The sequence below is a fragment of the Eurosta solidaginis genome, chromosome 5, assembly GCF_040869045.1.
Source record: "Eurosta solidaginis isolate ZX-2024a chromosome 5, ASM4086904v1, whole genome shotgun sequence".
Lineage (NCBI taxonomy): Eukaryota > Metazoa > Arthropoda > Insecta > Diptera > Tephritidae > Eurosta > Eurosta solidaginis.
This window is the reverse complement of record NC_090323.1, coordinates 1,917,056-1,929,254: the sequence shown is the minus strand read 5'-3', so window position 1 is coordinate 1,929,254 and position 12,199 is coordinate 1,917,056. Positions and strand designations below refer to the sequence as shown.

The 12,199-nt window shown below is 35.6% G+C and overlaps 2 protein-coding genes across 2 annotated transcripts; both read left to right on the top strand.

The window, feature by feature from the left end:
- Positions 1-4,810: 4,810 nt before the first annotated feature.
- Positions 4,811-8,123, top strand: obst-H (obstructor-H). The gene is made up of 2 exons (XM_067787581.1): positions 4,811-5,695; positions 7,702-8,123. The coding sequence occupies exons 1-2, from the start codon at positions 4,982-4,984 to the stop codon at positions 7,903-7,905; spliced, it is 918 nt and encodes a 305-aa protein (XP_067643682.1). The 5' UTR covers positions 4,811-4,981; the 3' UTR covers positions 7,906-8,123.
- A 1,802-nt stretch (positions 8,124-9,925) lies between these two features.
- On the top strand, positions 9,926-11,946 carry LOC137252550 (peritrophin-44). Its single transcript, XM_067788451.1, has 2 exons — positions 9,926-10,639; positions 11,692-11,946. The coding sequence occupies exons 1-2, from the start codon at positions 9,995-9,997 to the stop codon at positions 11,905-11,907; spliced, it is 861 nt and encodes a 286-aa protein (XP_067644552.1). The 5' UTR covers positions 9,926-9,994; the 3' UTR covers positions 11,908-11,946.
- The last annotated feature ends 253 nt before the right edge of the window (positions 11,947-12,199 follow it).

The following is a 12,199-nucleotide window of genomic DNA, read 5'->3' as shown; positions in this document are numbered from 1 at the left end:
CATAGCCAAAGCATGTGTCTAATTCTTAATCTTATGCTTTATATGCAGCAAAAGTTACAACTACCCCACTTTTGTATGTCAGGTGGCGCCAGTGTCGCACAATGTACCATATCGAACATCTCAAATCACCCATAGAAGAAGATTGCGCATTCACGAGTTCAAAATTGCTTCATAATGCGCATCTACGTCACACTTGACTGCTTGGGCGAATGAAAGAAAGAGAGAAAAAGACAAGAGCTAAAGCAATATGACGTAAAAAATGCCCATAAAAAACAGCTGAACTTTTGTTTACATGCGCAATGCGCAATCTTATGTGTTGTTACGGTCTGCTGCTACGGTCTACGGCTACGATCCACTTGGGAGCGTGTTCACGCAACACACCTAGTGATGTGGCGAAAGTTGCGATAAAAAGTATCGAAAAACAAGGAAAAAGACAGACGGGCGATCGCTAACGAAAAAAAAACCACGAGTTCGTGGTGATTTTGTGCTCTTAAATTTTCCAATTAAGGGCTAAGCGTACTTTAAATTGAATTGTTTTTAAGCCGATAAGCATTGTACATATGAAAACAATCCTATACTACTTTTCGAACATAAAACTGAATTAATTTTCTGCAAGCAACATTTGATATTATTAAAATCGCAATCGTGACGCGTCTGGAAGAAATGCAGCGACAGTCAGCTCCGCAGCTACAAAGGAAACGAGTTAAAGGAACCATGGAATCAAAAGACTTATCGAAGGCAGTGTAAATAATCCTCCACTAATAACCAACATTTGTTCATCGTACACCAAATCTTACCTGCATTTCAAAGTGGTTAATTTACCTACATTTGCCATTCCGACTGTTTTACTACTAGCCGCAATTTCACTTTTTCGTTATGGCAACATACAACGGCCACCTATTATTGTGACGTGGTCTGCGCTGACTGCATGGTACCCCAAAACCACCACAAACTCCATACGCAGTAGCATATGATAAAGCGCCAACCACCACCAACGGCGCCCACTATTATCACGAGCATTACCATCGGTAGTACCTTCCCCAACCCTTTTATTAGCGCCAACCACGAGCGCAACAACCACCAGACGTACCACCACCACCAGTTGCAACGCACACAACGGGGCCGCGAACATAGGTCCGAGGCCACTAATGTTAACACCTACAACAGGCGGCACCACCGACACCAATACTAGCCGTAACTTTATCAGCTGCGTCCATACCGACGATAATAATACTAGCGCATCTTTATTAGCTGCGTCCATACCGGCGATAACAATACTACCACATCTTTATCAGTTACGACCATACGGGCTACAATAAACCAGCTACAATGACAACCACAGGGCAGCGAACATAGGCCTGCGGCCAGGCCAATTGCGACAACGAATATCAGCGGGTAAAGCGGTGAGTTCGTTCCATTACTGAACCAAATATACGTATTTGTAGCCTCAACCTTGTCTTTTAAAATTTTTTTTTGACTGCAACATTATATAAATGTTAATATACAAACATATTCAAATTTAATGCTATCACCCTAGTATAGAATTAAAACGAATATGAATACGAATGCAATATGCATAATGAGCGAAGAAAATGAAAAGTAAAGAAAGCAATTCTTGTTATACTTTCGAAATTGTTGCATACTGAAAAATTAACAAAAAAAAAACAAAGCATATCTTAATGGTCATAGGTAGGCAATTTGTACTGCCTGTGAAACAAAAAAAAAAGTGTTTCAGGTATTAAAATTTGCTTTGCGTTACGGTAAAATTTTACTATTACTTTTTTAATTAATGCAATTGTTGCGGATATGATTTTGGAATGAGCAAAAAGTATTGATATTGTTTCGGTAAGGAATAAAGTTTTATTGGTAATTCAAGTTCAATTGCATTATCAGTTAAAACGCATTAAATTTATATTAAGGGACGCAAATAACGAGTAATGCGGATTAGCTTACATTATCAACAAAAAAAAAAATTTGTATACATTTTTTTGACTGAGTTGAACTAAACCCAAAACAATACCAGCACTGATTGATACATGCAAAACAGTTTACGTTTCACCTGAACAAGTAAAACGATTTCATTAATTTTACCATAAATTTAAAAGTTCACGTTCTACCTGAACAGGTAAATGACTCCGGTAATTTTTCTATGAATTTAAAAGCTTACGTTTTACTTGAACATGTGAAACATTTTTTTTGAGGAGTATGATTTACCCTAAATTTAGTCTTAGTTGCGTTTATAACAAATTTCTTAGTACATAGTACATATTAGTGTCATTATACTATATGTTACACCAAATTGATGTTTTGTTAAACTCAAAGTAAGTCTAATACAACAACATATTAATTTTGTAAGGGGGCCCCAATTATCGGAAGTTGTATCCAAACTGTAGAGCCCTAAGATAGGTTTGTGAATGAAAAAAGAAAAGGGCATTTAACCAAATTTCTACCACAAAAAAAAAAATTTATTATATATATTGTCACGGATATTAGCATCACTAAATTATCCCATCACTAAGGCGATGCTAAGGCCATGCCAAGCAGTATTTACGTTAATAATCAAATCAAGTATACACATATATAAGGCAGCCCAGAGAGATGTCACACACAGATGCATTTACTTATATGCCTATGTGCGCGCGAGAGACTGTAAACTATAAACATTCACATCAATAATTCAATCTTTATGTATCTACATAAACGAATAAATAATTGCGTCTACACATATGTACGTATACGAGCAGCGGAGCGGCAATGCACAAACACATGCATATATCTTATCTGAGTTGTCACAAGAGAGAGCAATAATTTGTGCACGTAGTTGTGGCTGGCGATTTTGTAGCCGAAACAACTAGTAAGTTCTGGAAATCGAAGAGCCTAGAAGTATGCAGCGTAAACTATAAAAGCGGGGCAAGCGAGTAAGAAGTAATTCAGTTTGAGTTGAGCAATCAATCAGTTATTGATTAAGCACGCGATCTGGCGGCCAATAGTAGAGTTCAATTTGAATTATCAATCAGTTTGGTTATTAAGCCAGCGAGTAGTAAAGTATAAGTGTCATTGTGAAGTACTTTAATAAAGGCTATTTTTTCCATTATTCAATATAGTAGTTGGGGTCTTGCCATCTTAATGCATTGTCCACCAACACTTTGGTTCGATGTGAGATTGGATGTATGTAATTATCCAGAAAATGTTAATTGTCCTGCAAATAAAGATTGATATCATACTTTCAGTCAATTTAATATGAAAACCAACAAATTTTATATTAGAATGTCAAATGATACAAATAAGTATTTATTTAAATTAATAAATTAAATAGCTCTGCAGGTGCTCTCAAATACATATATGTATAAGTATGTTTTTCACCCAACAGGTTTGAACGACAGAAAATGACATCTTGCGATACGACTTCGCAGTATTTTTTCGAGTTTCCTTTTTTAATTCACATCCATTTATTCATTAATAGTGCTTCACCGTCCAAATGATTGTGCCATCTTGCAAGGCAGCACGGCAGTAATTTCTTCTTCATGAGGGCAAAGACGTCATCCTCCAACACAAATAGGTATCGGTAGTTATACCTTCCGCCTCGGCATTTTTTTCTTCCATTATTCCCTGACCTATTCAGGGAGCCGTTAGGCTTTTATTCGATGCACTATGGTTTTTCCTGCGTCGGCACTAGGGTCAATAAATCTTCCTTTAGATATCTTCCTTGATTCCTAGCAAAGAATAGTGTCTTACACCGCCATGGTTGATTTATGATTGATGTACGGATATGATGCCTTTCACATCTTGCAACCAATCTTGCTTTCCAGATGCTTACATCTAATCCTGGAAAAGGAAAAGGGCTCGTAAGTCCAAAATGTTCCAGGTTCGGAAATATCCGGACGGCCCGGTATTTTGTCGAGTTTCCTTTTTTAATTCACATCCATTTATTCATTAATAGTGCTTCACCGTCCAAATGATTGTGCCATCTTGCAAGGCAGCACAGCAGTAATTTCTTCTTCACGAGGACAAAGACGTCATCCTCCACCACAAATAGGTATCGGTAGTTATACCTTCCGCCTCGGCATTTTTTTCTTCCATTATTCCCTGACCTATTCAGGGAGCCGTTTGGTATTTATTTAAATTAATAACTTAAATAGCTCTGCAGATGCTCTCAAATACATATGTATATAAGTATGTTTTTCACCCAACAGGTTTGAACGACAGAAAATGACATCTTGCGATACGAGTTCGCAATATTTTTTCGAGTTTCCTTTTTTAATTCACATCCTGTTATTCATTAATAGTGCTTCACCGTCCAAATGATTGTGCCATCTTGCAAGGCAGCACAGCAGTAATTTCTTCTTCACGAGGACAAAGACGTCATCCTCCACCACAAATAGGTATCGGTAGTTATACCTTCCGCCTCGGCATTTTTTTCTTCCATTATTCCCTGACCTATTCAGGGAGCCGTTTGGCTTTTATTCGATGCACTACGGTATTTCCTGCATCGGCACTAGGGTCAATAAATCTTCCTTTAGATATCTTCCTTGATTCCTAGCAAAGAATAGTGTCTTAAACTACCATGGTTGATGTACGGATATGATGCCTTTCACATCTTGCAACCAATCTTGCTTTCCAGATGCTTAAATCTAATCAGGGAAAAGGAAAAGGGCTCGTAAGTCCAAAATGTTCCAGGTTCGGAAATATCCGTACCTGATGCCTAAGTGCATATGTTTATACATATGTAAGCTTCAAAGAAGAAAAACTTAATAGGTACATTTAAAAGATAGCAATGATAACTCATGAACAATACTGATTTGATAACGAGAAGAAAATTAATTTTATAAAAAGGTATTGATTGTATGATAGAATTGCATCAAAACGAACTTCCGTTTTTAGTGACCTGAAAATTCTCATAAAATTTATGTAATTCCAAATTTCGTATTCAGTTTATAAAATATCGTGTAAGCAAGCGTAAATTCCGTAAAATACCTTCTAGATGAGAAATACATGGGTTTTAAAACGGTGCATGGCAAAAAATAGAAATTTTAAGTCAACTGAAATTTATTATACACACACTATTCAAAATAAGCAAACACAATTTAATTTAGCAAATAACTCAAGTATAAAAATGCAATTTAATAACATATGTAGTGTAATTGTGATATCTCTAATTGTAACATTTCATTCATCATGCGCCATCACATACAAAGAATGTGAGAATGCACCCGAAGACACATTTGTGAATAGCCTGGAGAGTTGTCAAATGTATATTTATTGCGATGGGGACGACTCCTATTCTGGGGAATGCGATGAGGGTCAATATTTTGATGGTGAATCCTGTGATGATGCAGAGAATGTATACTGTGCTTTGGATGATACAGATGAACCTGAGCCGGAAAGGCCCGACCAAGCAGTTACAGTAGTGCCGCCAACTGTAATAATCCCTACAATGCCAGCATTGATCGAAAATACGACCAATATTGTTGATAGTACAAGTACATCAGATCCCCTCATCATAACACCAGTAGTAAGGGATCATTGTCCAGATATTGATGATGCCCAACAAATAGTACTCATGCCGAATAAACAAACATGTACTGATTATTATCTTTGTTATCATGGTCATGCAATTGAAATGCGTTGTACTGATAATTTACATTTTAACATACAAAATGGAAAGTGTGATTTTCCTGAACATGCACAATGTTTGGTGAGTATGGGTCTCAACGCTGTGATTGACAATTGTTGCAGCTTAAATACGACGGTTCCTTTTTGACGAGAGAACGATCTCTGTCCTATTTTTGATTTTATTTGCCATATCTCAAAATATTGAAATAGGTTAAAAGACCTATCAACTTATTTTTTCTAATTTACTCCATTTGGACTTAATTTTAAAAAGTAAATACTTTACACGATATACCTACGAGGAGAATTAGGACAAGCTTATCTTCAAGTTCTTTCTACAAATTGCCGGGACTGCCTCCATGTTTTATGCGGCTTCCGTAGCTTTTCATGACAGAAATACAGTCGGACTGTTTGTCAAACCACTGCCGATGGTTGAGACCGCTTAGAAACCCCGTTTTCTAATTAATGTTTTTTTAATAACTTTTTCTAAAGTGTTTTGATGTTTCTTCTCGTTGGACTTGAAACTTCGGTGTGGTAGGCGAGCAAACTGACACCACGTACCATTCCACGGCGGGAGCGAATTTTTGTACATATAATAATATAATCAAGGAATTTAATTTAGAACTATATTAGTATTATTCATAGCCCATATTTTTTGTATGACTGTTTTATATATATATTATTTTGTTTGATGTAGAAGAATTTGACCTAAAAAAAATGTTTGGCGGTACGATGGTTTACTTAATACTTCAGTATTTTAGTTAGGGAGCATAATGCTGAATATTTCAGAGGCTTATGCGCATGCAAAAAATAAATAAAAACAAGGCGCTATAACCTCCTCCATTTTGCACCGTGCCCCTTTTTCTTACAAATTGGCGAGACGACACATACATGTTTACGCCGACCCCGAACGGCATCCGCAAGACAGACAAGTTTTCATTGAGAAGCTTTTCATGTCAGGAATACACCCGGATTTTTTAACCAAATCACTCTCGAGGGGTGACCCCGCTTAGAAAAACCTTTTTCTAATTGAAAAAACTTGTTTCGGTTCTTCGGTTTGGGGGCGGAGCATGTTACCAAAACGCACCGGCGGCCGTCATACATTGGCCCATTAACAAGAGAAAAATTATTAATTTATTACAGAAAATATTCAGAACGAAAGAAATTTCAACTTTGAAATAAACTAGAAGTTTCTGTATGATCTGCACCATTTCTGCGGAGCTTCCGATGATTAATTGAAAGATCGACGATAAAAAGTGTATTTATTTTAAGAGTGAATAAAAGTGAAACTTATAAAGATTTATGTAAGGGTGCGGTGAAAAGAAAAAACGGCAGTAAAAGCTGGACTTATAATTTTTTTCCTTAAGAAGTAGACATCCCAGATTGGGAACAGGATCACTTCGGTATACCTAAGTTTCGTGAAAACTTCAATACCATTTCGTAACTGCTTCGGGACTATTTTTGGCAGTTGAAGCATCCTTTCGGGTACACTTCGGGACTATTTTTGGAATAATTTCGAAACTATTTCTGGACCAATTCGGAACAATTTCAGGACAGTTACAGGATCATACAAGAATCCCAAAATTATCCTGAAATTGGTCTCAATTGGTCCTGAAACAGTCTAAAGGGATCCTGTAACTGTTCCGAAATAACATCTAAAAAATCCCGAACTGATCCTGAATTTGTTCCGAATGCGGTATGTCTGCTTCTTATGAAAAAAAAAAAACGATAAGTCCACGTTTTATTGTATAAATCGATGTTTCTATGTTTCAAAGAAAAAATGATAGTCCAGCTTTTACTGCCGTTTTGTTTATTTACCGTACTTTTACGAAAATATTTATAAATTTCCCTTTTATTCACTTTCAAAGTAAGTACACTTTTCGTCGCCGGCCTTTCAATTAATTTTTTTTTTTGATAAAAAACTGAATTTATTTAGTGACTTCCGAATGGTAACCGGAAACAAAGTTGTAGGTCCATAACTGCTATAATCCTGAACTCTTCTATTGTTTTTATTAAACCACCCGTTGATTTGTATGTACATACATTTTACACATATACTATATAATTTGAGTTTTTGTTTAATTTACCCAGATCGATCGGCCAAATGCAAATAAATGTTTACCACATGTCACCGACTTCTTCCCGCATCCGGCAAATTGTAACTACTTCTATTATTGTATCAGAGGATTTTTAACTGTGCAACAGTGTCCATTTTATTATGGCTGGGATATTGAAAGACGTTCCTGCGTTCAAATGGGTCAAGCGAAATGTTTTGGGGGATCCAAGCGAGCTTAAACAGACATATTCAATTTCTTGGGCCGTGTTTTGTATATAATTTACTCTTATAGATATCTACATACTACATATTTATTATACATTCGTAATAAGTTTTAAGTTGAAAATATATAAATTTTTTAATAACTAAGATTAAAAGTTACGAGTTTATTAGATCTTTAAATGAAATGAAATGTTTAAGAATTCTCGATCAGATTAAAAAATGAAACAAATTACTAGAGGTACGTTGCATTTTTTCCTTCTATTCCAAGCAGATAAAAGTGTTTTTTAGTTGATCGCTATTGTGATTATTAAAGTGTGTATATGTATATGACACCTCACAATTTCAACCTTATGTGATTACCGTTATGCTCGTTTATTTTTTATAGGGTCTGGATTCTGTAGCAAACATTTTTCGGAGTGATGGGGTCGTCCTTGACTTTCCGAAAAAAATAGAATATTTTAAGCTAAGAAAAAGCTACTTAAGTACTGAATTTCAAACAAATTAAGTTTGATAAATGTATCGTAAAGCAACTGCAAAATCCTTGGTATTTCCCGTAAAAAAATTCGCCGAACTTTTGTTAGTATAATAGATATGTATACGAAAAAGATATCTAGGCAGACCCTTCATAAGTACATATATAAATGCAGATGACATGCATATTTCATATGTGAACAATGGTACTTTGAATAATTTACAATTACGTATGTACCTTCACATAAGAATAATGACACCGGAATCTCAAGGTTATTGAAATTCCACACATTTTTAACGTCTCACTCCCTTTTCCCAGAATCATTTGCTCATATCTATACATGCCAAGTAAAGGTGTATAAGTTCGGGTGTAACCGAACATTATATACTCAGCGTGAGCTTCAATTGAACGTTTCATTTCAGATAAATTACTTTTCTACATAACACGTCGCACCGCCCGTTTAAAAAAATGTCTCCCCATTTCCTCTTACAATAAAACTTGATAAGTGAAATATCATTGATTCAAAACTATTTTTTGCTAAGTTATAGCTTATTATTCTAGTCTACGACCCTTTTAAACTTGTTTTATATCTAAGTTGCCGTGGTCTTTAACCGATCTCGTCAATTTTTCGTAGAAATATTTACTGCTATAGGGAAAATTTGTGTATCAAATTTTATTACGATCCGTAAATTTTTCTTCGAGTTATGGCTCCCGAAACATAGAAAATTGCTTAGTCATAAAAGGGGCGGTGCCACGCCTAGGTATTGTTATAAATACACTTGTGAAATGAAATACCATTGATATAAAGCTCTTTTTTGCAAAGATATAGCATATCTTATTCGTCCATGACCCTTTTAAAAATCTTTTATATAAAACTGGGCGTGGTCCTTAACCTATTTCTATAATTTTTCTTAAAGCATTCCTTATAGTAAAGGCAATCTCTCGCCGAATTTTGTTACGATAGGTTTAACGATTTTTGATTTATGATAATATTTGTAAATTTGATTTTATCACAAGTTGGCGGTGCCACGTCCATTTTAAAAATTTTTTTCAAATTTTGTATTAAGAGTCCCAATATCAGTCCACACGTCAAATTTCAACATTCTAGGTGTATTATTTACTAAATAATCAGGTTTTTTTGTGTTTTCCAAAATGTTATATATATAAAAAGTGGGCGTGGTTATCATCTGATTTCGCCCATTTTCAATGCCAATCTATTCTGGGCCCAGATAAGCTCGTGTACCAAATTTGGTGGAGATATCTCAATATTTACTCAAGTTATCGTGTTAACGGACAGACGGACGGACGGGCGGACATGGCTGAATCAAATTTTTTTTCGATACTGATGATCTTGATATATGGAAGTCTATATCTATCTCGATTCCTTTATACCTGTACAACCAACCGTTACCCAATCAAAGTTAATATACTCTGTATGCAAAGCACTCTGAGTATAAAAATTGCAGGCAATATTTGTTATCAATTTTTTTGTAATTTGAGCAGATGAGTACTTGAACAAGAATTTTCGCTTAAACATTTTCCAGTTACCACCCGTACGTCATCGTTGTAGTAGGCGCCCAAAAATATTTAATTATTAAAGCAATTTTACAGAAAAAGATGATACATTAAACAAAATGTCGAGACTTTCGTTTCTTTTGGCTTTGAAATTTGTCATAAGTGTATGTGGTGATATTTATGAGGAATGCAATGGAAAACCAAGTCATGCTTTTATAACCAGTAACACGTCTTGCAGTCATTATATTTACTGCTCCGACAATGAGTCCTATGAGGGTCAATGTCCGGATGGTGATTATTTTAATGAATTATTACAAACATGTGATCCTAAAGAGCTTGTCGATTGTAAACTAAAAAATTCAACCGGCATTGATACCAATTCCCCGTTCAATATGCAAACTCCAACCATGTCACCGACTATGAGCTCCTTGCTTCCAATCACAAGCGAGATTACCACAATGGACTTCAACACTGCAACAGCATACAACAGTCTGATTGAATCTACCACGATGGCATCAATGAATACGTATGCACCGAGCACAACAACAGCACCCCTTACAAATAACGAGACATCAATAATAGTCTCTTCAGGATGCCCTGTAACGGACAATCCCAGTCAGATGATCTTCGTGCCAAATCCGAAATCATGCTCAAATTATTTTATTTGTTATCATGGCGATAAATTGACCATACATTGTTCTTCCTCGTTACATTTTAATGTTAAAACTGGAAAATGTGATTATCCGGAAAATGTTCGTTGTCAGGTAAGTTTGAAAAATGGTACAAAGAAGCATTTCAAAAACCTCATAAATATAATTTTTGCCCCAATATACATACCTCGGAGTAGAATAGGTCCTATAAAGTCTCTAGTCTTTGCCAATAGGACTTACCTTATCAGCGCCTAACCGTTTAACTGGTTATGTCCGTCCAAAAAGAACCGCCAGTCGCTGCTTCGTGGCGCCAATTGGTAACACCAAGGAAACTTACATATATCGCGTTCCACCTGATCCTTCCAGCCGAGTGGGGGACGCCTTCTTCCTATGGTTCCATAGGCATGTTCCGATAAAAATACTTTTTTGGCCTGATCATCATCTTTCATACGCATAACATGACCTAGCCATCGTAGCCGCTGTGTTTTAATTCGCTGGACTATGCTGGTGTCTGTATGAAGCTCGTACAGCTCATCATTAAATTTTCAATCGCCGTCGAAAAAAAATTGTCACAAAAATTGATGCTACACTAAAATTGATGGGGCTACAAAACTGCATCAAAAAAATTCAGAAAACTGCAAATTAAAAGCTCGAAACTGTTATACTTTTTTGAGATGAGCTTGCTTAGGCTTCATAGCATTTTTTCTTAACATATCGAAATTAATTGCCAAAATTTGTCAAAAATTGCTACTGCTATTTTCCTGTTCGCTGTTGTATGTTACTTTGATCCAAAATTGACGACGTATGATTTCAGTTATGTGGCAAACTTCTCTATATCTCTTATATTATGAAACAGAAGAAGTAGAACAGTTATTTTTTATGACTTATAACTACTTCAATCCTTTGATATTTTTGATCATTGCAACTGCTGTATCGAATGCACTTGATTTGATTCCCATATAACGCTTTTTCTCAACCTCCCGTTAACCGTGACCGACAGTTTAACTTACCAAAATCGTATGCGAATAGAAATAAACTTACCTAATTTCAGCCGCAAAGTGGATTTAATATAAAGTCAGCACGGATTACGAGCATTTTTTAAACAAATCTAGTTATCTTAATCTTTCACTCAGCTATTTTTAATTTGTTTTGATTTAATCTTTTAGGCTGATTTTACTAATCCTAAGCAACAATGTCAATCACATATAATCGATTTATTTCCGCATGCAACAAATTGCAATTACTTTTATTCCTGTCGAAACGGATATCTTTTATTGCAGCAATGCCCATTTGGCTTTGGATGGGACTTTGAAAAACGTGCCTGTACTTTGATGCAGCAAGCAATTTGTTACAATAAAAAAATTAATAGAACTAAAAATTAGTGATTACAAATAAAAACTTACTTTCCTTAACAAAAACAAGAACATCTCGATAGCTTAATTATTTCAAAAACACTATATCTGGGCCTGAATTCAATATATTTTGACAATAGATAGAGCGTTTTTCAAACAAATTCTGATATAGGGCGCTTTCAAAACGGCAGTCGAGATTGGCTAATATTCCCTCTACAGTCGATTTACGGATGAAACATTGCAGCTAATTCTATGATGGACACATATATAACGGACGCATTACTCTAACAATTCGCTGGTGGAAATGAATCGACTCAAGCAA

Bases quoted from the DNA above. Each gene is read 5' to 3' on its own strand.
- LOC137252550 (XM_067788451.1), top strand. From the start codon at position 9,995: ATGTCGAGACTTTCGTTTCTTTTGGCTTTGAAATTTGTCATAAGTGTA. The intron at 10,640-11,691 runs GTAAGTTTGAAA...TTAATCTTTTAG, and splicing joins CGGAAAATGTTCGTTGTCAG to GCTGATTTTACTAATCCTAA.
- obst-H (XM_067787581.1), top strand. From the start codon at position 4,982: ATGAGAAATACATGGGTTTTAAAACGGTGCATGGCAAAAAATAGAAAT. The intron at 5,696-7,701 runs GTGAGTATGGGT...TAATTTACCCAG, and splicing joins CTGAACATGCACAATGTTTG to ATCGATCGGCCAAATGCAAA.